Source organism: Pelodiscus sinensis, chromosome 5 (genome assembly GCF_052426305.1).
Source record: "Pelodiscus sinensis isolate ZL-2025 chromosome 5, ASM5242630v1, whole genome shotgun sequence".
Taxonomy (NCBI): Eukaryota; Metazoa; Chordata; order Testudines; family Trionychidae; genus Pelodiscus; species Pelodiscus sinensis.
In genome coordinates this window covers 134,851,936-134,876,041 of record NC_143056.1, presented here as the reverse complement: position 1 = coordinate 134,876,041, position 24,106 = coordinate 134,851,936, and the positions used below count along the sequence as shown (strand labels likewise).

Genomic DNA, 24,106 nt, shown 5'->3' with positions numbered 1-24,106 from the left:
TCCACCCTGTGTGGTGCAGACACGTGTCGCTGGGTTCCACGGGGAGCCCCCACCCTGCACCGTGCAGACACGTGTCGCTGGGTTCCACGGGGAGCCCCCACCCTGCGTGGTGCAGACACGTGTCGCTGGGTTCCACGGGGAGCCCCACCCTGCACCGTGCAGACACGTGTGGCCAGGTTCCACGGGGAGCCCCCACCCTGCGTGGTGCAGACACGTGTCGCTGGGTTCCACGGGGAGCCCCACCCTGCACCGTGCAGACACGTGTCACCAGGTTACAGGGGGAGACTCCACCCTGTGTGGTGCAGACACGTGTGGCCAGGTTCCACGGGGAGCCCCCACCCTGTGCGGTGCAGACATGTTTCACCTGTTACAGGGTTTCCTGTAAGCTGTGCACTTATGTGGCTGCTCAGAGTCCAGTGCGGCCCGACTGATTGGCAGAGCGCCCGCAGCCGCTAGCCTGTGTCTCCTGGTGGTGCGCAGCCTACACGCCTCGGTGCACACTGAAAACAATTATTCTGCACATGGCTGGCAAGGGCCCATTGGTGGCTGGGTGCTGGAAACACCTGCCTGGCAGCTGACAAGCAATGGCATGGGGGGGCCCACGGCAGCAGTGGCACGGGGGGGGGGGCACAGGGGGCCGGGGGGGGGGGGGCACAGGGGCAGTTACCTAGGCCGGGGCCAGCGCTCCCTGAGCAGCACGTGGCTGCAGGGGCAGCGCGGTACGAACCGGAGCCGCTCCGGAGCGAGCGCGTTCACACGGGCGGGGGACTACGGGGGGGAGGGGGCACCACGTGTCCCAGGCAAAGGCGCGGGGGGGGGGCTGCTCTCCCGCGCGTGCCCCACCCGGCGTAACTCGGTCCCGCCCCCGTCTTAACCCCGCCCCCGCCGAACCCCGGCTCCTAGGCCCCGCCCCTGCCCCTCCCCGGGAAGGGGACAGCCTCCCGCTCGGTCCCTCGGGCACGCTGATTGGCTGGCCGGGCCGGGCCCCGCGCTCATTGGCTGGAGGGCGCAGGATGCGATGCGGGGCTCTAGGAGGCATGGCCGGGCCGGGCAGCCAGGGGGGGGGGGGGCCAGATGCGGCCCGGGGGCCGCTGCCTCTTTGCCCCCCCCCCCGCTTTCCAGCGGCCGCGCGCGGCGCAGCCTCTGCCCCCCCCCCGAGCCGCTCCGGAGCGAGCGCGTTCACACGGGCGGGGGGCTACGGGGGGGAGGGGGCACCACGTGTCCCAGGCAAAGGCGCGGGGGGGGGGCCCCCCGCCGCCCCCGCCCCCCAGCGTCCCCCCCCACTCCCGCCCCCGCCCCCCGGCTCCTGCCCCGCCCCCAGCCCCCCCCACACTCCCGCCTCTGCCCCCAGCCCTGCTGTGCCCCCAGCGGCCCCCCCCGGGCCCCCGCCTCTGCCCCCCAGCCCTGCGGGGCCCCAGCGCCCCCCCACACTCCCGCCTCTGCCCCCCCCCCTGCTGTGCCCCCAGCGCCCCCCCCGCCTCCCGCCCCCCCCCACCCTCCCGCCTCTGCCCCCCCACACTCCCGGCCCTGCCCCCCAGCCCTGCTGTGCCCCCAGCGCCCCCCCCCACACCCCGGCCCTGCCCCCCAGCCCTGCTGTGCCCCCAGCGCCCCCCCCCCCACACTCCCGGCCCTGCCCCCAGCCCTGCTGTGCCCCCAGCGCCCCCCCCCCTGCTCTGCCCCCCCCTGCGCCCCCCCCCCCCACTCCGGCCCTGCCCCCCCAGCCCTGCTGTGCCCCCCAGCGCCCCCCCACACTCCCGGCCCTGCCCCCCAGCTCTGCCGCTGCCCCCTCCCCCGGTGCTCCGACGTAGCGCGCCGAGGGCCCGTGGGGGGGTCGCGGGCGTAGTGCGGGGCGCACGGGGACGGGGCTGGGGTCCGGAGTCACCTTGTTCCCTCTGGTTCCTGCAGGAGACGCGGATCCCAGGAGCCGGAGAGCAGGGAGCGGAGGGGGGGGCCCCCGGGGCTTTCGCATTCAGCACTGACCCCTCCCTGGAGGACATGTGAGTTACCCCAGCCCCGCCCCCCGCTGCCCCGCTCCTGCCCCGCAGTCCAGCCACTCACCTTCTTCTCCCCCTGCCGTGTGCAGCCGGCGTCTCCAGGCCGAGTTCGTGGCCGAGCGGGGCTGGGGCCGGTTCCATCAGCCCCGGAACCTGGTGCTGGCTCTGGTGGGCGAAGTGGGGGAAGTGGCCGAGCTGTTGTGAGTATTGGGCTGGGGGGGACCCCGGGAGTAAGCTGGGGGGAGGGGACAGACCTGACCCGGCTCCCTCCCTCCCTGGCTGGATGGGGCAAGAGAGGGGCTGGGGCAGGTGGAAAGAACCTCTCCATGGCCAAGCCAGTTCTGCGGGTGGGGGTGTCTCTGTCCCGGAGCCCCCGATGGAGAGGAGCTCCCTGTCTGCCCTGACGGGCACGCCCTGTGCTGTGTCTGTGGCCGACCCTGACCCCTTGTGCGTCTCTCCCCACGGCCAGTGGAGGCGCGGGTGGGGCTGCCGGGCTGGGTGGGGGAGCCCTGGGCCACGTGTGACCCCTTGTGCGTCTCTCCCCACGGCCAGTGGAGGCGTGGGCGGGGCTGCCGGGCTGGGTGGGGGAGCCCTGGGCCACGTGTGACCCCTTGTGCGTCTCTCCCCACAGCCAGTGGAGGCGCGGGCGGGGCTGCCGGGCTGGGTGGGGGAGCCCTGGGCAGCGTGTGACCCCTTCTGCGTCTCTCCCCACGGCCAGTGGAGGTGTGGGCGGGGCTGCTGGGCAGGGTGGGGGAGCCCTGGGCCGTGTGTGACCCCTTGTGCGTCTCTCCCCACAGCCAGTCGAGGCGCGGGTGGGGCTGCCGGGCTGCGTGGGGGAGCCCTGGGCCGCGTGTGACCCCTTGTGCGTCTCTCCCCACAGCCAGTCGAGGCGCGGGTGGGGCTGCCGGGCTGCGTGGGGGAGCCCTGGGCCGTGTGTGACCCCTTGTGCGTCTCTCCCCACGGCCAGTGGCGGGCGGAGGCGGAGGCGCGGGCGGGGCTGCCGGGCTGGGTGGGGGAGCCCTGGGCCGCGTGTGACCCCTTGTGCGTCTCTCCCCACGGCCAGTGGAGGCGCGGGCAGGGCTGCCGGGCTGGGTGGGGGAGCCCTGGGCCACGTGTGACCCCTTGTGCATCTCTCCCCACGGCCAGTGGAGGCGCGGGCGGGGCTGCCGGGCTGGGTGGGGGAGCCCTGGGCCACGTGTGACCCCTTGTGCGTCTCTCCCCACAGCCAGTGGAGGCGCAGGCGGGGCTGCCGGGCTGCGTGGGGGAGCCCTGGGCCACGTGTGACCCCTTGTGCGTCTCTCCCCACAGCCAGTGGAGGCGCGGGCGGGGCTGCCGGGCTGGGTGGGGGAGCCCTGGGCCGTGTGTGACCCCTTGTGCGTCTCTCCCCACGGCCAGTGGAGGCGCGGGCGGGGCTGCCGGGCTGTGTGGGGGAGCCCTGGGCCACGTGTGACCCCTTGTGCGTCTCTCCCCACGGCCAGTGGAGGCGCGGGCGGGGCTGCCGGGCTGTGTGGGGGAGCCCTGGGCCACGTGTGACCCCTTGTGTGTCTCTCCCCACAGCCAGTGGAGGCGCGGGTGGGGCTGCCAGGCTGGGTGGGGGAGCCCTGGGCCGTGTGTGACCCCTTGTGCGTCTCTCCCCACGGCCAGTGGAGGCGTGGGTGGGGCTGCCGGGCTGGGTGGGGGAGCCCTGGGCCGTGTGTGACCCCTTGTGCGTCTCTCCCCACGGCCAGTGGAGGTGTGGGCGGGGCTGCCGGGCTGGGTGGGGGAGCCCTGGGCCGTGTGTGACCCCTTGTGTGTCTCTCCCCACGGCCAGTGGCGGGCGGAGGCGGAGGCGCGGGTGGGGCTGCCGGGCTGGGTGGGGGAGCCCTGGGCCGCGTGTGACCCCTTGTGCGTCTCTCCCCACGGCCAGTGGAGGCGCGGGCGGGGCTGCCGGGCTGTGTGGGGGAGCCCTGGGCCGCGTGTGACCCCTTGTGCGTCTCTCCCCACGGCCAGTGGAGGCGTGGGCGGGGCTGCCGGGCTGGGTGGGGGAGCCCTGGGCCGCGTGTGACCCCTTGTGCGTCTCTCCCCACAGCCAGTGGAGGCGCGGGCGGGGCTGCCGGGCTGCGTGGGGGAGCCCTGGGCCGTGTGTGACCCCTTGTGCGTCTCTCCCCACGGCCAGTGGAGGCGCGGGCGGGGCTGCCGGGCTGGGTGGGGGAGCCCTGGGCCACGTGTGACCCCTTGTGTGTCTCTCCCCACAGCCAGTGGAGGCGCGGGTGGGGCTGCCAGGCTGGGTGGGGGAGCCCTGGGCCGTGTGTGACCCCTTGTGCGTCTCTCCCCACGGCCAGTGGAGGCGTGGGTGGGGCTGCCGGGCTGGGTGGGGGAGCCCTGGGCCGTGTGTGACCCCTTGTGCGTCTCTCCCCACAGCCAGTGGAGGCGCGGGCGGGGCTGCCGGGCTGCGTGGGGGAGCCCTGGGCCGTGTGTGACCCCTTGTGCGTCTCTCCCCACGGCCAGTGGAGGCGCGGGTGGGGCTGCCAGGCTGGGTGGGGGAGCCCTGGGCCGTGTGTGACCCCTTGTGTGTCTCTCCCCACGGCCAGTGGCGGGCGGAGGCGGAGGCGTGGGCGGGGCTGCCGGGCTGGGTGGGGGAGCCCTGGGCCGCGTGTGACCCCTTGTGCGTCTCTCCCCACGGCCAGTGGAGGCGCGGGCGGGGCTGCCGGGCTGGGTGGGGGAGCCCTGGGCCGCGTGTGACCCCTTGTGCGTCTCTCCCCACGGCCAGTGGAGGCGCGGGTGGGGCTGCCGGGCTGGGTGGGGGAGCCCTGGGCCACGTGTGACCCCTTGTGCGTCTCTCCCCACGGCCAGTGGAGGCGTGGGCGGGGCTGCCGGGCTGGGTGGGGGAGCCCTGGGCCGTGTGTGACCCCTTGTGCGTCTCTCCCCACGGCCAGTGGAGGCGCGGGTGGGGCTGCCGGGCTGGGTGGGGGAGCCCTGGGCCGTGTGTGACCCCTTGTGCGTCTCTCCCCACGGCCAGTGGAGGCGCGGGCGGGGCTGCCGGGCTGGGTGGGGGAGCCCTGGGCCGTGTGTGACCCCTTGTGCGTCTCTCCCCACAGGCAGTGGAGGCGCGGGCGGGGCTGCTGGGCAGGGTGGGGGAGCCCTGGGCTGCGTGTGACCCCTTGTGCGTCTCTCCCCACAGCCAGTGGAGCCGCGGGCAGGGCTGCTGGGCTGGGTGGGGGAGCCCTGGGCCATGTGTGACCCCTTGTGCGTCTCTCCCCACAGCCAGTGGAGCCGTGGGCGGGGCTGCCGGGCTGGGTGGGGGAGCCCTGGGCCGTGTGTGACCCCTTGTGCATCTCTCCCCACGGCCAGTGGAGGCGCGGGCGGGGCTGCCGGGCTGCGTGGGGGAGCCCTGGGCCGTGTGTGACCCCTTGTGCGTCTCTCCCCACAGCCAGTGGCGGGCGGAGGCGGAGGCGGAGGCGCGGGTGGGGCTGCCGGGCTGGGTGCCGGACGAGCGGGCGGCGCTGGCGGACGAACTGAGCGACGTCTTGCTCTACCTGGTGTCGCTGGCCCAGCAGTGCGGGGTGGATCTGCCCCGCGCCGCCCTGCGCAAGCTGGACCGGAACCGCGCCCGCTACCCGGCCGACCGCGCCCACGGCTCGGCCCGCAAGTACACCCACTACCAGGCCCAGCCCGCAGATGCCTGCCAGGAGGGACTGCCCGACGGCTGCTCCCCGGCCTGCCAGGCTGGCACAGAGAGACAGAAGGACTGAGCGCTGCTGGGGGACGGCCAATCCCCTGTCGCCCCCTGTGCTGCCCCATTTCTACACCCGCCCCTCCCTTTCCAGCCCCACAAGTTTGGCACCAAGATTCTCTTGTTCTTGTTTTTAAGTAATAAAAACCTTTGGGTTTGGAGGGGGCTGTTTCCTCCGTTGGGTGCATTCTTGGGGCTGCTCTGCCTCACGGCTATGCCCCTGGGGGCTGGAACAAAGGGGGGGTCATGCCCCAGAAACCGACATGGGGAGCCGTGGTCCAAGTGGGGCAAGTTTATTGAAGGTGCCAGGGAGGGGATGAATGGGGGGACCCTGGTGAACTGCGAAAGGGGGCTCTGGTGAGCAGGAAATGGGGGGGGGGAAGAAGGCATTTGGGGAGCTGTTGAGCTGGCTACTCCAAGGCTACTCCCTTCTCTAAACCCGAGAGGCGCTTGCTCCGTGGGGTGCTGCCGCCGGGGCCCCCAACGTCCTCACAGGGTGTCCGACTGCTCCCCCTGGCTCTGCTGCATCTGCGCCTGCATCTTCTGCAGCATCTCCTGCATCCGCCGAAGCTGAGGCAACGACAGGGGGGCAGAGGTGAGACCTGGCCCTGTGGGGTGCAGGGGCACCTGTGCTTGGGATGTAGCCCCTCTGGGGTGGGGAAAGGCCTCCCACCGGCCCCCTGCCCCACTCACCTCTTCATCCTTCTCCCGGATCAGTTTCTCCGTTTCTGCCAGCGGCAGCAGTGGTAGCTCGGTGGCGCTTTGCCGGGACAGCTTCCTGGGGGGGAGTAGAGAGGTCAGGGGAGGTGGGGCCAGGTGTCCCCATGCCCCCCCTGGTCCTAGGCTGCCCCCTGGCCACTCACATGCGGCTGGAGCGGTCGCGGGCGCCCACGCGGGTCAGGCTCTGGATGCACTGGGCCCGGTAGTTCTCGTAGTGGAGTTCCTGGGTCACCTCCTTCAGGTCCTGCATGTGCGTCCGCACCAGCATGGTGCGCAGCTTCAGGAAGTCGCAGTGCACCGGGTTCTCCACTGGGGGGCGACAGGGAGTCAGGGACCACTGCTGCCTCCTGCCCCAGTCTACAGTTGGTGCCCCTAACCTCTGCCCCCCACTGACTCTTCTACACCCCACCAGCGCCCTCCCTGCCCACCCAGTGCTCCCCACTGCCCCCAAGATGTCCCCTCCCAGCTCCTGACCCTCAGCCTGCCAGCCCACGGCTCCCCTACCTTCCACAGCCCCCCAGGGGTACGCACGCCCCCGGAAGGCCTTTTCCTTGGTTTCCCGGACGATGTCGTTGGAGCCCACGACGGCGAATGGGATGCTGCGCTGGGAGAGTAGGCAGAGGAGCGGGGGGTTATGGGGTATCAGGGTCTCCCCCCCTTTTGTCACCTCCCCCCATAACTCCCCCCTCCCCTACCAACCTTCAGCTCTGCGTCCTGCGCCTTGAACTCTTCGTCCTCGTCCGAGTCGCAGTCGGGGAACTGGTAGATGCTGATGGCGTTTGCCTCCAGCTGCTCCCGGATCTGGAGTGTCGGGGGAAGTGTCACCCCCAGATCTCATGCACAAGAGACTCCTTCCCACCCCCATGGAGAAGCAGAGGGCTCAGCAGGGATGGGTGGGGTGCCGGCTGAATTGGGGTACAGGGTGATGTGGCTGGGCTTGGGAGAAAATTGGGGTGTGGGGAGGGAACCTTGGGGTGCAGAGAGATGCAGTGAGGACCACAGAAGGATGGGGTAGATCAGCAAGTCTTGGGTGAAGGGGGGAATGTGGCTTGAAATTGGGGGGACATGGAGGAATTTGGGGTTCTGGGGATGGGGCTGGGAACTGGGAGAGGGGGTGCAAGGAGAGAAATTTGGGGCACAGAGGGAGGGTGCAGGGGTGTGGCAATCGGGGCTGGGAGGTGCTAGGAGGGAAATTGGGGGTGCAGGAGGAGGGTTGGAGATGTAGGATGGGGCACTGTTTGGGGTGGCGGGGGACACAAGGGCAGGTGGTTCCGAGGTTTGGGGGAGACATGGGCAGGGGACCCCACCCTCCCAGAATGCCCCCTCCCCAAATCTCACCTTTTCCTTCATGGCGCCCACCTCCCGGGGGGTCAGCGCGTCGGCTCGGCCGATCACCGGCACGATGTTCACCTTGTGCTGCACGGCCTGCAGGAACGCCACGTCCAGGGGGCGCAGCCTGGGGCAGGGAGAGAGGAGCCCCCAAATAGTCCCTGTGGCCCCAACGACCCCCACATCCCACCAATGACTCCCGGCACCCACCCATCCCCGAGTGATGGCCCCCGCACACCCCCTCCCAGCACCCACAGGACCCCTCCCAGCACCCACCCATCCCCGAGTGATGGCCCCCGTACACCCCCTCCCAGCACCCACCCATCCCCGAGTGATGGCCCCCGCACACCCCCTCCCAGTACCCACAGGACCCCTCCCAGCACCCACCCATCCCCGAGTGATGGCCCCCGCACACCCCCTCCCAGCACCCACAGGACCTCTCCCAGCACCCACCCATCCCCGAGTGATGGCCCCCGTACACCCCCTCCCAGCACCCACAGGACCCCTCCCAGCACCCACCCATCCCCGAGTGATGGCCCCCGTACACCCCCTCCCAGCACCCACAGGACCCCTCCCAGCACCCACCCATCCCCGAGTGATGGCCCCCGTACACCCCCTCCCAGCACCCACAGGACCCCTCCCAGCACCCACCCATCCCCGAGTGATGGCCCCCGTACACCCCCTCCCAGCACCCACCCATCCCCGAGTGATGGCCCCCGCACACCCCCTCCCAGCACCCCGCCCCCGTGTGGCACCCCTACCCGTGGCCGAAGGGCGAGACGAAATAGAGGCAGCAGTGCACCCGCCCGTCCGTGATGTTCTTGCGGTTCAGCCCGCTCTCGTCCCGGAAGAACTGCTCAAACTGCTGGTCAATATAGTCCACTATGGGAACCCAGCTGGGACCGGCCCAGGGGAGCAGAGAATGGGCAGAGATTAGTGAAGGTCTCCCACAATGCACTGCTCAACCAACCCCCCTCCATCTCTCCAATCCCCGCTGGTCCATATAGTCTGGCCTGGGCCCCCCCATTGGGACCACCCATTGGCAGGGATTGGAGCCTGTGTCCCACAATGCACCACTCTGACAGACTCCCCTCCAACTCCTCAGATACACCCTCCCTCCCCTAACTGCCCCAGGATCCCTGCTGGTCCATACAGTTCAGTATGGGCCCCCAGCAGGGACCAGCCCAGGAGAGGGGTTAGAGCCCGTATCCCACAATGCACAGCTCTGATCAAACCCCCCATTTCCCCACCCTCTCAGGAATCCTGCTAGGCCACCCCCCACATCCCTGCTGGTCCATATAGCCCTCTATGGGACCCAGCTGGGGAAGGGAAAGGGGTGGGGCTTAGGGACTGTATCCCACAATGCACTGCTCCCCCCCTGCATTCCCTGCCCAGTCAATACAATTTGCTATGGACCAGCCTGCGCAGGGGTGCCCCCCCTCACCAGTCAGCGTTGTCCACAGCATCCCCAAAGCCTGGGGTGTCCACCACGGTGAGTTTGACCCTCACGCCGCCTTCCTCCAGCTCCACCGCTCGCCGCTCGATCGCCAGGGTCCGCGGCACACGGGCTGGGGAGACGGGGTCAGCGCAGGCCGGGGGGGGCCTGCGCTAACCCCGATACCCCCAGATCCTGCTCCACCCCCGACGGCCAGCACACCCCTAGATCCCACCCTGCCCGCCGTGTCCTGCCCCGTCCAGCCCACACCCCCCGCACCCCAAGATCCCCCCCGTCTCCCCCTCCGTCCTCCCGCTCACCCTGAGCATCCAGCAGGCTCCGATCCTTGTACAGATCCGTCAGGAACAGGCTGTCGATCAGGGTCGATTTCCCCAGCCCAGACTCCCCTGCAGGCAGGGGCGGGAGGTGAGCCAGGAGGCCTGGGTTCTCTGCCCAGCTCTGGGAGGGGAGTAGGGCTGAAGGGTTAGAGCAGGGGGGCGGGGCCAGAACACCAGGGTTCTCTGCCCAGCTCTGGGAGGGGAGTAGGGCTGAAGGGTTAGAGCAGGGGGGGGGGGCCAGGACACCAGGGTTCTCTGCCCAGCTCTGGGAGGGGAGTAGGGCTGAAGGGTTAGAGCAGGGGGGCGGGGCCAGAACACCAGGGTTCTCTGCCCGGCCCTGGGAGGGGAGTAGGGCTGAAGGGTTAGAGCAGGGGGGCGGGGCCAGGACACCAGGGTTCTCTGCCCGGCCCTGGGAGGGGAGTAGGGCTGAAGGGTTAGAGCAGGGGGGCGGGGCCAGAACACCAGGGTTCTCTGCCCAGCTCTGGGAGGGGAGTAGGGCTGAAGGGTTAGAGCAGGGGGCGGGGCCAGGACACCAGGGTTCTCTGCCCAGCTCTGGGAGGGGAGTAGGGCTGAAGGGTTAGAGCAGGGGGCGGGGCCAGGACACCAGGGTTCTCTGCCCGGCCCTGGGAGGGGAGTAGGGCTGAAGGGTTAGAGCAGGGGGCGGGGCCAGGACACCAGGGTTCTCTGCCCAGCTCTGGGAGGGGAGTAGGGCTGAAGGGTTAGAGCAGGGGGCGGGGCCAGGACACCAGGGTTCTCTGCCCAGCTCTGGGAGGGGAGTAGGGCTGAAGGGTTAGAGCAGGGGGCGGGGCCAGGACACCAGGGTTCTCTGCCCAGCTCTGGGAGGGGAGTAGGGCTGAAGGGTTAGAGCAGGGAGGCGGGGCCAGGACACCAGGGTTCTCTGCCCAGCTCTGGGAGGGGAGTAGGGCTGAAGGGTTAGAGCAGGGGGGGCGGGGCCAGGACACCAGGGTTCTCTGCCCAGCTCTGGGAGGGGAGTAGGGCTGAAGGGTTAGAGCAGGGGGCGGGGCCAGGACACCAGGGTTCTCTGCCCAGCTCTGGGAGGGGAGTAGGGCTGAAGGGTTAGAGCAGGGGGGCGGGGCCAGGACACCAGGGTTCTCTGCCCAGCTCTGGGAGGGGAGTAGGGCTGAAGGGTTAGAGCAGGGGGCTGGGCCAGGACACCTGGGTTCTCTGCCCGGCCCTGGGAGAAAGGGGGGTTCAAGCAGGAGAGCAGGGGGCTGGAGGGGCAACGGGGGTTTAACCCTTTACCTGCCACCATCAGAGTAAAGTCAAATCCTTTCTTCACAGATTTGCGGTGCAGCTGGTTGGGGAGTGTGGCGAACCCGACGTATTCCTTGTCCTGAGACAGAGCGAGCCGGGCCGGGGCTCAGACAGCGCCAGTGCCCAGGCGGCCTGGCCCCCAGCCTCAGCTCCCACCACCAGCCCCCGCTGCCCGCCCAGCTCTGCCCAGGGGGTGCTGTGGGGAGGGGACAGGGCACTGACCGGGGGGGCTCCCAGCTGCTCCAGCAGGGGGTGCTGTGGGGAGGGGACAGGGCACTGACCAGGGGGCTCCCAGCTGCTCCAGCAGGGGGTGCTGTGGAGAGGGGACAGGGCACTGACTGGGGGGCTCCCAGCTGCTCCAGCAGGGGGTGCTGTGGGGAGGGGACAGGGCACTGACCAGGGGGCTCCCAGCTGCTCCAGCAGGGGGTGCTGTGGGGAGGGGACAGGGCACTGACTGGGGGGCTCCCAGCTGCTCCAGCAGGGGGTGCTGTGGGGAGGGGACAGGGCACTGACTGGGGGGCTCCCAGCTGCTCCAGCAGGGGGTGCTGTGGGGAGGGGACAGGGCACTGACTGGGGGGCTCCCGGGGGCTCCCAGCTGCTCCAGCAGGGGGTGCTGTGGGGAGGGGACAGGGCACTGACTGGGGGCTCCCAGCTGCTCCAGCAGGGGGTGCTATGGGGAGGGGACAGGGCACTGACCGGGGGGCTCCCGGCTGCTCCAGCAGGGGGCGCTGTGGGGCGGTGGCAGGGCACTGACCGGGGGGCTCCCGGCTGCTCCAGCAGGGGGTGCTGTGGGGAGGGGCAGGAGGGCCAGGGCTCTTCCGTGGGGCGCTCACCATGGCGGCAGCAGGTCTGCTCTGAGCTCTTGCTGCACCTGGCTGCGTCTGCTCTGCCCACTTCCTCTCGCAGAAGGAAGCGACAGGAAACGATGACGCGCCCGCGACTGCTGTCCCATAGGCCACGCCCTGGCCCCCTCCGCACCCCTGTGCTCCCCCGGCAGCCGGCGCTGGCCCCGGGCTGGGACTAGGGGCGCTGTTGCGGGGGCAGGGCTCGGGGGGCGATGAGGGGTACTCAGACAGAGTGACCACGCACCGTTTCCTCTCCTCCGGCGTTTATTGGGCTCCTGCCCGGGCGCAACCCACGCAGAGCTCCCCCTACACCGGTCTCCTCGCGCCGGCCACGAGAAGTCCCCAGCCTTCGCGGCTCCCCCAGCCGGCGTCACAGGGAGCCACAAGCAGGACTGTTCCACAGGGGCCTGGCTTTGGGGCACCACGCTGGGAAACTCCAGAGCCAGAGAGATTTGTACAGCAACCCACAGGCCCATCTAGCCCGGTATCCCGTCTCCTCCCTCAGCCCATCCCCCCGCTCACACCCATGGGCCCATCCAGCCTTGGGCTCTAGGGGGCAGGGGTGTGACTGAGGGGCTGGGAGAAGTTTGGGGGGTGGCAATGGGGCACAGAGGAGTTTGGGGGGCTGGGGGCAGGGTGTAGCTGGGGCGCAGGGCGAGGAGCTGGGTTGGGGTACAGTGGGCAGGTGAGGGGCTGGGAGTTAAGGGGGGACTCTGGGTTTCCCTCCACGCACGCTCTGCAGACACTGCACGTGGCCGGGTCTCTGTCCACGGCAGAGCCGCTCATGGCTGCCGAGATCCCCCACAGCCGGGGGTCCCTCTGCATCCCTCCCCCTGGCCGGCTTGTGTCTCAGGGTCCCCTGTCCTCTCCACTCCCTGTGGCCAAACCGCCCAGCCGGCTTTCGCAGGGCAGCCGCTCATCAGGGCTGGCCCCATAGGGGAGTCCCAGGCGGCCCCGTGGCCGAGTCTCTCCAGGCTCCTCTGTCCCGAGCGCCCGCCGGCCGGGTCAGGGCTGGCCCCGGCTGTGCACGCGCCGGTGCTTGGCCACGTGGGAGCGCTGGCTGAAGCCGCGCCCGCACTCCCCGCAGGTGTAGGGCTTCTCGCCGGTGTGCACGCGCCGGTGCTTGAGCAGGTCGGAGCTCTGCAGGAAGCGCTTGCCGCAGTCGGCGCAGGCGAAGGGCCGCTGCCCGGCGTGGAGCCGCCGGTGCTGGAGCAGGCTGGAGCTGTGGCCGAAGCGCTTGCCGCAGTCGGCGCAGGAGAAGGGCCGCTCGCCCGAGTGGGTGGCCTGGTGCTTGAGCAGGTGGGAGCTGCGCCCGAAGGCCTTGCCGCACTGGGCGCAGCGGAAGGGGCGGGCGCCGGAGCTGGCGCGCCGGTGCTGGAGCAGGTTGGAGCTCTGGCTGAAGGCCCGGCCGCAGTCGGGGCAGCGGTAGGGCCGCTCGCCCGTGTGGACGCGCTGGTGCCGCACCAGGTCGGAGCTCTGGCTGAAGGCCCGGCCGCAGTCGGGGCAGGCGAAGGGCCGCTCGCCCGTGTGCGTGGTCTGGTGCTGGAGCAGGTGGGAGCTCTGCCGGAAGGATTTCCCGCACTCCGGGCACTGGTAGGAGCGGCCGGCTGGCTTGTGGAGGGGGGCTGGGACAGCCCCAGCTGCTGCTGTGGAGAGAAGAGCGAGCCGGGGTGAACGGGGCCAAGAGCTCCCCCGGGACGGGAAGAGGAGGGTACACACGCGCAGCTGGAGGCTCTCCGAGAGGCGTGGTCCCTGGCGCCCAATGCTCCCGGCGCGGCCTCGTGCTCTGCACCCCGTCTCCGGAGCCTGCTCCGCGTCACGGCGCACGGGGCTGCGCAGGAGGGAGGAGGGCAACACGTCTCCAAGGACCTGCAGCAGCACCCCTTCTCCCACCGGCTCGACCGCACTACAGTGTGAACGGGGCCACTGGAAGGCGGGTGCAGAACTGGCTGGAGAACCGTTCCCAGAGCGGAGTTATTAACGGCTCTCAATCCTGCCGGAAGGGCAGAACAAGGGGGCTCTGCAGGGGTCTGTTCTGGGACCGGCTCTGGTCAATGTCCATCACCCATTTCGATACTGGCACAGAGAACACGCTTCTTAAGTTGGCCGATGATCCCGAGCTGGGAGGGGCTGGGCGTGCTCTGGAGGACGGGTCAGAATTCAAACTGATCTGGACACACTGGAGAAATGGTCGGAGGCCACCGGGATGAAGTTGAATAAGGACAAATGCAAAGTGCCCCGCTTAGGAAGGACCGATCAGTTTCACACACACAGAACGGGAAGCGACTGTCTGGGAAGGAGCCCGGCAGAAAGGGATCTAGGGGTCAGAGGGGGCGACAAGCTAAGTATGAGTCAGCTGTGACACTTGTAAAGAAAAGCAAACGTGACTCTGGGCTGTGTGAACAGGAGTGTGGTGAGCCAGACACGAGGAGTCGTTCTCCCGCTCTGCGCCGCGCGGATCAGGCCTCAGCTGGAGTCTTGTGTCCAGTGCTGGGCACCGCATTTCAGGAGAGATGTGGAGAAACTGGAGAGGGCCCAGAGAAGAGCAACAGGAATGAGGAAAGGCCTAGAGAACATGAGCTGTGAGGGGAGGCTGAAGGAATTGGGCTTGTGTGATTTGGAAAGGAGAAGACGGAGGGGCCATGAGAGCAGTTTGCAGGCATCTAAAATGATGTTACAAGGAGGAGTGGAGGAAATTGTTCCCCTTGGCCTCTGAGGACCAGACAAGGAGCAATGGGCTGAGACTGCAGCAAGGGAGGTTTAGGTTGGACATTAGGAAAAAGTTCCTGCCCGTCAGGGGGGTCAAACACTGGAATAAATTGCCTGGGGGTTGTGGAATCCCCATCTCTGTCCCTGGAGCGCCGCACGTGCTCTGGAGCCAGGAGTGGGCCGGAGCCGGGGACTTTTTCCAGCCCAAGGGCCCCTTGGGCACATGGAGGCCACCTGGAAGGCCTGCCTTTGGCGGGGAGGAGAGGCCGGAGACAGGGGCTGGCCTGAAGCAGCAGGGGTGGCACCGAGCAAGAACGAACCTGGGAAGGCCCTAGAACCCAGAAGCCAGTGGGGCAGCACGGAGGGGCCTGGTGAACGGGCTCCCCAAAGTCTCTTAGCGCCGAGAACAGCACGGCCCAGAGAAAACCAGCCAGCTGGTCTGCGCGGCGCCGCCGGCCCCGGCAGGGGGAGAAGGAAGCGGAGGCGCGTCGGTCCCGCCCCGCACGGCCTCGGAGGGACCCAGCGGGCGAAGCCCGGGACCCGCGGACACTAGTGCGTCCAGATTCACCGGGCCGGGCGCGTGGCCAAGCCCCCAACGGAAACCACAGGGCCCCTCACTCAAAGAGCTGGGCCTCGGGTAGAACCGGTACCAGCCCCCTCAGTCCTCACCTGTGTGGGTCTCACCGGGGGTCCCCCCAGCCATGGGGGAGGGGAGATCAGGGCCCCACGGCTCCTCCCCGTGCTCCATCCACCTCACGTGGGTCTTGGGGAGCGGGCAGCCTGGGGAGAAAGACGGAGACGGGCCGTCACTCTCCTGACTCGGCTCAGGGGGAGTTGCTCCTCTGGAGTCAGTGGGGAGGGGAGGATGCGGGACGCCAGTGGGAGGCCCTGGCCAGGCCCGGGAGGGATTCTCCCTCTCTCAGAGGCTGGCACCCGGGTCTAGCTCAGCCCTCAGATATGGGCTGCAAGGAGGAAGCCCGGAGCCCGGCCTTCTGCCCGGGGTAGGTAGGAGGCCAAGCCAGACGGTCCCCCTGGTCCGCAGCGGGTTGGGAGCGTGTGGCCGGGGGCTTCCAAAGGGTGACTGACCGCGGTTCTCCAGGACCCCGGGGAGCCCGCGGCAGGGCGGAGGGTGGCCAGGTCCGGATGCCAGGCGAGGACAGCTCCGGAATTCGGCGGCATGGCCTGGCAGTCTCCTCCCCTCCTCGGTCCCCGGCAGAGCACCTCGGCCCTTCGCCTGCAGGGACAAGCAGCCCTTTCTGAGCGCCCAGAGTGCGGGGGGAGCACGATCCGGGGGGGGGGGGGGGGGTCTGTCCAGTGCTTTGCGCTATGGGGCCGATCTGGGTCGGGGGGTCTGTCCAGCGTCCGGTGCTATGGGGCCGATCGGGGGGGGGGGGGGGTCTGTCCAGCGCCCGGTGCTACGGGGCCAATCGGGGGGGGGGGTCTGTCCAGCGCCCGGTGCTACGGGGCCAATCGGGGGGGGGGTCTGTCCAGCGCCCGGTGCTACGGGGCCAATCGGGGGGGGGGGTCTGTCCAGCGCCCGGTGCTACGGGGCCAATCGGGGGGGGGGGGGGGTCTGTCCAGCGCCCGGTGCTACGGGGCCAATCGGGGGGGGGGGGGGTCTGTCCAGCGCCCGGTGCTACGGGGCCAATCGGGGGGGGGTCTGTCCAGCGCCCGGTGCTACGGGGCCGATCGGGGGGGGGGGGTCTGTCCAGCGCCCGGTGCTACGGGGCCGATCGGGGGGGGGGGGGGGTCTGTCCAGCGCCCGGTGCTACGGGGCCGATCGGGGGGGGGGTCTGTCCAGCGCCCGGTGCTACGGGGCCGATCGGGGGGGGGGTCTGTCCAGCGCCCGGTGCTACGGGGCCGATCGGGGGGGGGGGTCTGTCCAGCGCCCGGTGCTACGGGGCCGATCGGGGGGGGGGTCTGTCCAGCGCCCGGTGCTACGGGGCCGATCGGGGGGGGGGGGTCTGTCCAGCGCCCGGTGCTACGGGGCCGATCGGGGGGGGGGGGGGGGTCTGTCCAGCGCCCGGTGCTACGGGGCCGATCGGGGGGGGGGGTCTGTCCAGCGCCCGGTGCTACGGGGCCGATCGGGGGGGGGGTCTGTCCAGCGCCCGGTGCTACGGGGCCGATCGGGGGGGGGGGGGTCTGTCCAGCGCCCGGTGCTACGGGGCCGATCGGGGGGGGGGGTCTGTCCAGCGCCCGGTGCTACGGGGCCGATCGGGGGGGGGGTCTGTCCAGCGCCCGGTGCTACGGGGCCGATCGGGGGGGGGGGTCTGTCCAGCGCCCGGTGCTACGGGGCCGATCGGGGGGGGTCTGTCCAGCGCCCGGTGCTACGGGGCCGATCGGGGGGGGTCTGTCCAGCGCCCGGTGCTACGGGGCCGATGGGGGGGGGTCTGTCCAGCGCCCGGTGCTACGGGGCCGATGGGGGGGGGTCTGTCCAGCGCCCGGTGCTACGGGGCCGATCGGGGGGGGGGGTCTGTCCAGCGCCCGGTGCTACGCGGCCGATGGGGGGGGGGTCTGTCCAGCGCCCGGTGCTACGGGGCCGATGGGGGGGGGGCTGTGCGGACGGTCGCGGGCACTGATCCCGGACGGTTCGGTAAGGAGCCAATTGAGCAATTGCTCTGCCATGGCCCCCCCAGACCAGACTCCTGCCCCGCCCCCACGCCCCGTAACCAGAGGTGACTCCAGATCGGCCACAGCCCGTCCCGTCCCCATCGCACTCCGGCGTGACTCCGGATCGAGCAGGGGCAGCGAGCCCCGGTCCGGGCTGACTCCGGATTGGGGCGGGGGGGCGGACTCACCGCTCCGCGGGCAGGGGGCGGCGAGGTTCCCCCGCTCCGGGCTCTGCCCCCGCCGGGGGTGGGCAGGGCCCTGCATTGTGACGTCACAGCCCCCCCCCGGGGGGGAGGCCGCTGTAACCCCTGCGTGCCCGGAGCGCAGCGCGCCGGACCCTTCCCCCCGGCACTGAGGGGGGGGCTAAGGCGGGGGGCGGATTTAACCCCCCCCCCCCTCCGCGCCGGCAGAGCAAAGCCCGGTCCCGGTGTCACAGAGTGGCGGGGCAGCGGCTGGGGAGCCCGGTGTGCCCCTTGTCCGGGCCTCGAGACTGCGCCAGAGTCCAGCTCCGACCACTAGCCCCCACTGCCTTCCACCGACAGGGGAGAGAACCCAGGCGTCCGGGCTCCCAGCTCCCACCACTAGTCCCCGCTTCCCTCCACCAACAGGGGAGAAAACCCAGGCGTCCGGGCTCCCAGCTTCTCTCCCAGCAGGGGGCGCTGTGGGAAGGGGGCAGGGCACTGGCTGGGGGTGGCTCCTTGTTACTCCAGCCCCGCTCTCTCCCAGCAGGGGGCGCTGGCTGGGGGGAGGGGCTCCCAGCTGCTGCAGCCCCGCTCTCTCCCAGCAGGGGGCGCTGGGTGGGGGGAGGGGCTCCCAGCTGCTGCAGCCCCGCTCTCTCCCAGCAGGGGGCGCTGGGTGGGGGTGAGGGGCTCCCAGCTGCTGCAGACCAGCTCTCTCCCAGCAGGGGGTGCTGTCTGGGGGAGGGGCTCCCAGCTGCTGCAGCCCCGCTCTCTCCCAGCAGGGGGCGCTGGCTGGGGGGAGGAGCTCCCAGCTGCTGCAGCCCCGCTCTCTCCCAGCAGGGGGCGCTGGGTGGGGGTGAGGGGCTCCCAGCTGCTGCAGCCCCGCTCTCTCCCAGCAGGGGGCGCTGGCTGGGGGGAGGGGCTCCCAGCTGCTGCAGCCCCGCTCTCTCCCAGCAGGGGGCGCTGGCTGGGGGTGAGGGGCTCCCAGCTGCTGCAGCCCCGCTCTCTCCCAGCAGGGGGCGCTGGGTGGGGGGAGGGGCTCCCAGCTGCTGCAGCCCCGCTCTCTCCCAGCAGGGGGCGCTGGGTGGGGATGAGGGGCTCCCAGCTGCTGCAGTCCCGCTCTCTCCCAGCAGGGGGTGCTCGCCCCAGTAATCAGGGCTGGCCCTTGGGGCCGGAGCCAGGACCGGCTGGCCTTGAGCCGCGAGGGGCGAGACGTCCCGCTGGGGTTGGTCATTGCCTAAGCCAGGCGGCATCTCTGGGCCTGGCGACCCGCAGGCGCTTTGCTCGACCCCGCTCCCCGAGCTCTTCCTCGTGTGGCTGCCGCCTGGGGTTTCCCGCGGGATACAGACGTGGGGGGGGGCCCGGCCGGGGGGCTGCTCCAGTCCGGCAGGACCAGCCATTAACTGGCCAGACTTCGGCAGATCACCCGTTTTCTGGGGATCCGGAGCCATTCGGCGGGTGCTGAAAGCGGCTGAGCCAGATTGGACACGCCCTGTTCCCGCACCGCTGTGCCAACAGCCACTGGCGAGAGGGAGGCCGCGGAGCCGTGAGCCGCCCTGCGCCTGCATCGATGCTGCTTCAAGCCATCGCCAGACACCTGCAATAAAACCCGAGTTTCCTTTCAGCCGAAATGTCATCAGTCCCGTTCCCACAGCCGCTAGCCGGCCACCGGCGCCAATCCGCCAACGTCCCGTTTCACGGCAGGGCCCGGCGCGGCAGGACTCCTCTCGTGTCTACGACGCCCCTTTCCTCCGTTTTCGAGGCTGGGACACGGCCCGTTGCCCTGTCACAAATATTTCCGAGGGCGCCTGTAAACGAGGTCGCAGAGTCCCCCGTCCCCCTTCGTGCTGCGAGGGGCGCAGTGTTCGTGTTTGGCACATTTCGGATTCATGCGCTGCCCAACCGACCTTTCCGACACAAACTGTCCCAACTCGGCCACGCCTCTCGGCTTGCCGGAAGGCACGGCCCCCACCACCGGCGCGTGGACAGCCCCAAGCGTTCACCAGAACTCACCAAGCACCGGGAGAGAGCCCCTGGATCTGCTCTCTGGCCGAGCTCCCGGGCAGAGCTCCGCCGCTTGCCACACAAATCAAGTAGAAGCTCAGACGCGCGTCACCCGTGGGCACCAGAGCAGCTCAGCGCCGGGGGGTGACTCGCCGCCCGAATCACGTCCGCGAAGGTGGCATCACGGCCACGCGCTCAGCTCCGCCAGACGTGGCCTCGCGCCGAGCCGCCTGCCAGCGACACTGGAGTCCTTCCCCTACAGCAGGCACCGCCAACAGGCCCCTGGCCGGCTGCACGCGGCCCCATCGACATTTTTTGCAGCCCGCCACGGCATTCTTATAACAGAATAAAGTGCGGCCCACTGGCCGCTCGGAGCACGTGGCCGGGAGCAGATCACGGCTGGCCGGCCACTCTGTGCAGGCATCAGGCGCCTGCTCACAGCCGGCCACTGCGCTCACGGCGCCCCAGGAAGAAACGTGTGACCGCGGCGGCTCTGGGACCCAGGCATTTGGTTGTGGGGGGGGGGGGGGAGTGCCTGGCTCTGGGGGAGGGGAGAGGCATTAGCTGGGGGGGGGGCTGGGAGTGCCTGGCTCTGGGGGAGGGATGAGGCATTGGGTTAGAGCAGGTGGGGGTTCTGGGGGAGTAGAGGGGGATTGGGTTAGAACGGGGGTATGGGGAGTGCCTGGTTCTGGGGTAGTAGAGGGGGGTTGGGGGGGTATGGGGAGTGCCTGGCTCTGGGGGAGGGGAGAGGCATTAGCTGGGGGGGGGCTGGGAGTGCCTGGCTCTGGGGGAGGGATGAGGCATTGGGTTAGAGCAGGTGGGGGTTCTGGGGGAGTAGAGGGGGATTGGGTTAGAACGGGGGTATGGGGAGTGCCTGGTTCTGGGGTAGTAGAGGGGGGTTGGGGGGGTATGGGGAGTGCCTGGCTCTGGGGGAGGGGAGAGGCATTAGCTTGGGGGGGGGAACTGGGAGTGCCTGGCTCTGGGGGAGGGATGAGGCATTGGGTTAGAGCAGGTGGGGGTTCTGGGGGAGTAGAGGGGGATTGGGTTAGAACAGGGGTATGGGGAGTGCCTGGTTCTGGGGTAGTAGAGGGGGGTTGGGGGGGTATGGGGAGTGCCTGGCTCTGGGGGAGGGGAGAGGCATTAGCTGGGGGGGGGCTGGGAGTGCCTGGCTCTGGGGGAGGGATGAGGCATTGGGTTAGAGCAGGTGGGGGTTCTGGGGGAGTAGAGGGGGATTGGGTTAGAACGGGGGTATGGGGAGTGCCTGGTTCTGGGGTAGTAGAGGGAGGTTGGGGGGGGTATGGGGAGTGCCTGGTTCTGGGGTAGTAGAGGGGGGTTGGGGGGGTATGGGGAGTGCCTGGCTCTAGAGGAGAGGAGGGGGATATTTTGTTACCATTTTGGTTTTTCTTCATTTATTCCCAAATAAAATCACACAGGCTGTCTCTAGACTGGCAGGTTTTTCCACAAAAGCAGCTGCTTTTGCGGAAAAACTTGCCAGCTGTCTACACTGGCCGCTTGAATTTCCACAAGAACACTGACCTCCTACTGTAAGAAATCAGGGCTTCTTGCAGAAATACGATGCTGCTCCCGTTCAGGCAAAAGTCCCTTTTGCGCAAAAGCGCCAGTGTAGACAGCTCAGATTTGTTTTGTGCAAAAAAGGCCCGTTCACGAAAATGACGATCGGGGCTTTTTTGCGCAAAAGCGCGTCTAGATTGGCACGGACGCTTTTGCACAAAAAGTGCTTTTCCGGAAAAGCGTCCTGCCAATCTAGACGTGCTTTTCCGAAAATGCTTTTAACGGAAAACTTGCGGAAAATCATGCCAGTCTAGACATAGCCACAATGTATATTAATTTTATATCAATAAGTGTCAATTTTTGCAATTGCATGAATATTATATCTTTCTGCAAACTTACAAAGTATCTGAAAGTTTCACAGAAGCCTGTTCTAGTTGATAGAATCATAGAATCATAGAATAATAGGACTGGAAGGGACCTCAAGAGGTCATCGAGTCCAGCCCCCGCCCTCAAGGCAGGACCAAGCTCCGTCTACACCATCCCTGACAGATGTCTATCTAACCTGTTCTTAAATATCTCCAGAGAGGGAGATTCCACCACCTCCCTTGGCAATTTATTCCAATATTTGACCACCCTGACAGTTAGGAATTTTTTCCTAATGTCCAATCTAAACCTCCCCTGCTGATGAACCCTGGTCTATCCTTGTTTTTAGTTCAACAAAACAAGTTATGTATCATATACAAATTAAAAAGTACCTTCAATTTAGATTTAAATTAAAAGTTATGTTATATGGGCAAATAATTGTACAGAGCAAGTTACTGTATTATATCCAACCCAGACCTGAACAATTACAAGCTCTACCTAACCCCTGCTCTAGAATACCAATGAATACGTAATGCCGACATTTTCTTTGGGGGCCTGAAAGCGATCCGTGTCCGTTTGCCAGGCCCGCTCTACCCCTCGTCGCTCAGGGCTGACCCTGCCATGCTTGGCGCTCTGGCTGGAGCCGTGTCCTCACTCCTGGGCAGAGCGTCTCGCCGTGGGGACGCGCCGGTGCCGCACCGCTCAGAGGCTGCCGGAGGCCCTGGGGGGAACGGCCGGCTGGCTTGCGGGGAGGAAAGTGGTTGGGGGCTCGAGGGCATGGCTGCCCCCACAGCTGCTGGAGAGAGAGAAGAGATCGGGGGAGGGGGGTGAACCAGGCACATTGGCCCCCCAGCACTGCACCCAAAAGTGAGGTAGAGTCCTGGCTCCTGGCTCCCCGCCCTGTAACCACTGGGCTCCACTCCCCTCCCCAAGCCAGGAGTCCTGGCTCCCAGACCCCCCCCCCCCCAGAGGGGGCCAGGGGACGTGGCAAGGGGCCGGGAGCGCTGCTGCTGAAGGTGGCAACACAAGTGTCCCTGGACTCGGTTTGGAAGGGCCCGGTCACGGTCCTCCCCTTAGCAGTGTCCCTCGCTCCCCCCCGTGTGGGGCTCAGCCTCAGGGAGGGGCGGCCTGGGGAGGAGCAGAGTCAATGGGGCCAGATCCCGGGTGGGGCCCACGAGGCCAGTGGGAGGCCCTGGCCAGGCCCGGGAGCGATTCTCCCTCTCTCAGAGGCTGGCACCGGGGTCCCCGAAAACCCCGCTCCAGCTCAGCCGCCGCATGCGCCATCAGCGGGCTACGGCTGTCCCGGAGCGTCCGTCCCTGCGGGCAGAGCAGCTCTCCCCCTGCCCGGGCGGGGCGGGGCGGGGCGGGCACAGCCACTAAGCAGAGCTCATTAACTAATTGCTCCGCTGTGGCCCCGCGGGAGAGCCGAACTCAGAACCCAGCCCTGTTCCCACGGCAATCCGGAGTGACTCCGGACTGAGCCCTTGGCCGCTGCGGGCAGAGCCCAGCCCTGGCCCCGCTGGAGCGAGAGGAGATTCCGACATGACCCCGGGAGGAACCTGGTCCCGCCCCTCTTGTAATCCGGAGCGACTCCGGATTGACCTCGGGGAGCTGAGGACAGAATCCCAGGCAGGGCTGACTCCGGGTGGAGGAGGGAGACGCTGACTCCGCGCAGCCCAGAGCAGCTCGGGGCCCTGGGCGGTCCCGCAGGACTCACCGCTCGGCGGGCCAGGGGGGCGGCGCTGGCCCTTTAAGAGCGCCCCGAAAAGTCCCGAGATTCCGCCGCTCCCGGGCCCTGCATTGTGACGTCAGAGACACCCCCTCCCCCGGAGGAAGGACTTTCCTGAGCTCTATGGTTGTAACCCCTTCGTGTCCGGAGTGAAATCGCGGGAGGAGGGCGGGGGGGAGCCCGGACGCCTGGGTTCTCTGGGGGGCAGTGGGGACTGGTGGTTAGAGCAGGGGAGGGGTTCTCTGGAGGGCAGTGGGGACTGGTGGTTAGAGCAGGGGAGGGGTTCTCTGGGGGGCAGTGGGGACTGGTGGTTAGAGCAGGGGAGGGGTTCTCTGGGAGGCAGTGGGGGCCGATGGTTAGAGCAGGGGAGGGGTTCTCTGGGAGGCAGTGGGGACTGGTGGTTAGAGCAGGGGAGGGGTTCTCTGGGGGGCAGTGGGGACTGGTGGTTAGATCCGGGGAGGGGTTCTCTGGGGGGCAGTGGGAGCCGGTGGTTAGAGCAGGGGAGGGGTTCTCTGGGGGGCAGTGGGGGCTGGTGGTTAGAGCAGGGGAGGGGTTCTCTGGGAGGCAGTGGGGACTGGTGGTTAGATCCGGGGAGGGGTTCTCTGGGGGGCAGTGGGGGCCGGTGGTTAGAGCAGGGGAGGGGTTCTCTGGGGGGCAGGGGGGCCGGGGAGGCAGGGGAGGGGTGGGGGGAGTGGGGGCCGGTGGTTAGAGCAGGGGAGGGGTTCTCTGGGAGGCAGTGGGGGCCGGTGGTTAGAGCAGGGGAGGGGTTCTCTGGGAGGCAGTGGGGGCCGGTGGTTAGATCCGGGGAGGGGTTCTCTGGGGGGCAGCGGGGGCCGGTGGTTAGAGCAGGGGAGGGGTTCTCTGGGGGGCAGTGGGGGCCGGTGGTTAGAGCAGGGGAGGGGTTCTCTGGGGGGCAGTGGGGACTGGTGGTTAGAGCAAGGGAGGGGTTCTCTGGGAGGCAGTGGGGACTGGTGGTTAGAGCAGGGGAGGGGTTCTCTGGGGGGCAGTGGGGGCTGGTGGTTAGAGCAGGGGAGGGGTTCTCTGGGGGGCAGTGGGGGCCGGTGGTTAGAGCAGGGGAGGGGTTCTCTGGGGGGCAGTGGGGGCCGATGGTTAGAGCAGGGGAGGGGTGGGGGGCAGTGGGGGCCGGTGGTTAGAGCAGGGGAGGGGTTCTCTGGGGGGCAGTGGGGGCCGGTGGTTAGAGCAGGGGAGGGGTTCTCTGGGAGGCAGTGAGGGCCGGTGGTTAGAGCAGGGGAGGGGTTCTCTGGGGGGCAGTGGGGGCCGGTGGTTAGAGCAGGGGAGGGGTTCTCTGGGAGGCAGTGGGGGCCAGTGGTTAGAGCAGGGGAGGGGTTCTC

General features: G+C 68.8%; 3 protein-coding genes and 1 long non-coding RNA gene across 5 annotated transcripts; 1 reads left to right on the top strand and 3 right to left on the bottom strand.

The window, feature by feature from the left end:
• Positions 1–929: 929 nt before the first annotated feature.
• On the top strand, positions 930–5,870 carry DCTPP1 (dCTP pyrophosphatase 1). Its single transcript, XM_089779113.1, has 4 exons — positions 930–1,059; positions 1,907–1,997; positions 2,084–2,194; positions 5,404–5,870. Exons 1-4 carry the CDS (start codon positions 1,014–1,016, stop codon positions 5,723–5,725), a joined length of 570 nt encoding a protein of 189 aa, XP_089635239.1. The 5' UTR covers positions 930–1,013; the 3' UTR covers positions 5,726–5,870.
• A 110-nt stretch (positions 5,871–5,980) lies between these two features.
• Positions 5,981–12,025, bottom strand: SEPTIN1 (septin 1). 2 transcript variants are annotated; one of them, XM_089779080.1, is made up of 11 exons: positions 11,893–12,025; positions 10,792–10,882; positions 9,511–9,597; positions 9,200–9,323; positions 8,517–8,651; positions 7,765–7,882; positions 7,126–7,227; positions 6,931–7,030; positions 6,570–6,735; positions 6,400–6,484; positions 5,981–6,276 (listed from the first exon to the last, which is right to left on the bottom strand). In XM_089779080.1, exons 2-11 carry the CDS (start codon positions 10,799–10,801, stop codon positions 6,196–6,198), a joined length of 1,008 nt encoding a protein of 335 aa, XP_089635206.1. In that variant the 5' UTR covers positions 10,802–10,882; positions 11,893–12,025; the 3' UTR covers positions 5,981–6,195. The 2 variants fall into 2 exon arrangements, with proteins under 2 accessions (XP_089635206.1, XP_089635205.1); XM_089779079.1 differs by lacking the exon at positions 11,893–12,025 and adding an exon at positions 11,637–11,768.
• On the bottom strand, positions 11,895–19,484 carry ZNF771 (zinc finger protein 771). Its single transcript, XM_089778868.1, has 6 exons — positions 19,470–19,484; positions 19,160–19,246; positions 18,573–18,743; positions 15,444–15,591; positions 15,027–15,137; positions 11,895–13,294 (listed from the first exon to the last, which is right to left on the bottom strand). Exons 1-6 carry the CDS (start codon positions 19,482–19,484, stop codon positions 12,654–12,656), a joined length of 1,173 nt encoding a protein of 390 aa, XP_089634994.1. The 3' UTR covers positions 11,895–12,653.
• Positions 19,485–20,983: 1,499 nt separating this feature from the next.
• On the bottom strand, positions 20,984–22,851 carry LOC149524436 (uncharacterized). Its single transcript, XR_016349767.1, has 2 exons — positions 22,743–22,851; positions 20,984–21,821 (listed from the first exon to the last, which is right to left on the bottom strand). It is a non-coding gene; the product is annotated as an uncharacterized LOC149524436 (long non-coding RNA).
• Positions 22,852–24,106: the final 1,255 nt, after the last annotated feature.

Coding starts and splice junctions, on each gene's coding strand:
- ZNF771 (XM_089778868.1), bottom strand. Junction 18,744..19,159: donor GGGCTCTCTCCCGGTGCTTG/GTGAGTTCTGGT, acceptor GTTTTATTGCAG/GTGTCTGGCGATGGCTTGAA. Junction 15,138..15,443: donor CGGGGTCCTGGAGAACCGCG/GTCAGTCACCCT, acceptor CTTTCTCCCCAG/GCTGCCCGCTCCCCAAGACC.
- DCTPP1 (XM_089779113.1), top strand. CDS start 1,014: ATGCGATGCGGGGCTCTAGGAGGCATGGCCGGGCCGGGCAGCCAGG. Junction 1,998..2,083: donor GACCCCTCCCTGGAGGACAT/GTGAGTTACCCC, acceptor TGCCGTGTGCAG/CCGGCGTCTCCAGGCCGAGT. Junction 2,195..5,403: donor GGGGAAGTGGCCGAGCTGTT/GTGAGTATTGGG, acceptor CTCTCCCCACAG/CCAGTGGCGGGCGGAGGCGG.
- SEPTIN1 (XM_089779079.1), bottom strand. Junction 9,324..9,510: donor GAGCCTGCTGGATGCTCAGG/GTGAGCGGGAGG, acceptor CCGTCTCCCCAG/CCCGTGTGCCGCGGACCCTG. Junction 6,736..6,930: donor CCCCTGGGGGGCTGTGGAAG/GTAGGGGAGCCG, acceptor GTCGCCCCCCAG/TGGAGAACCCGGTGCACTGC.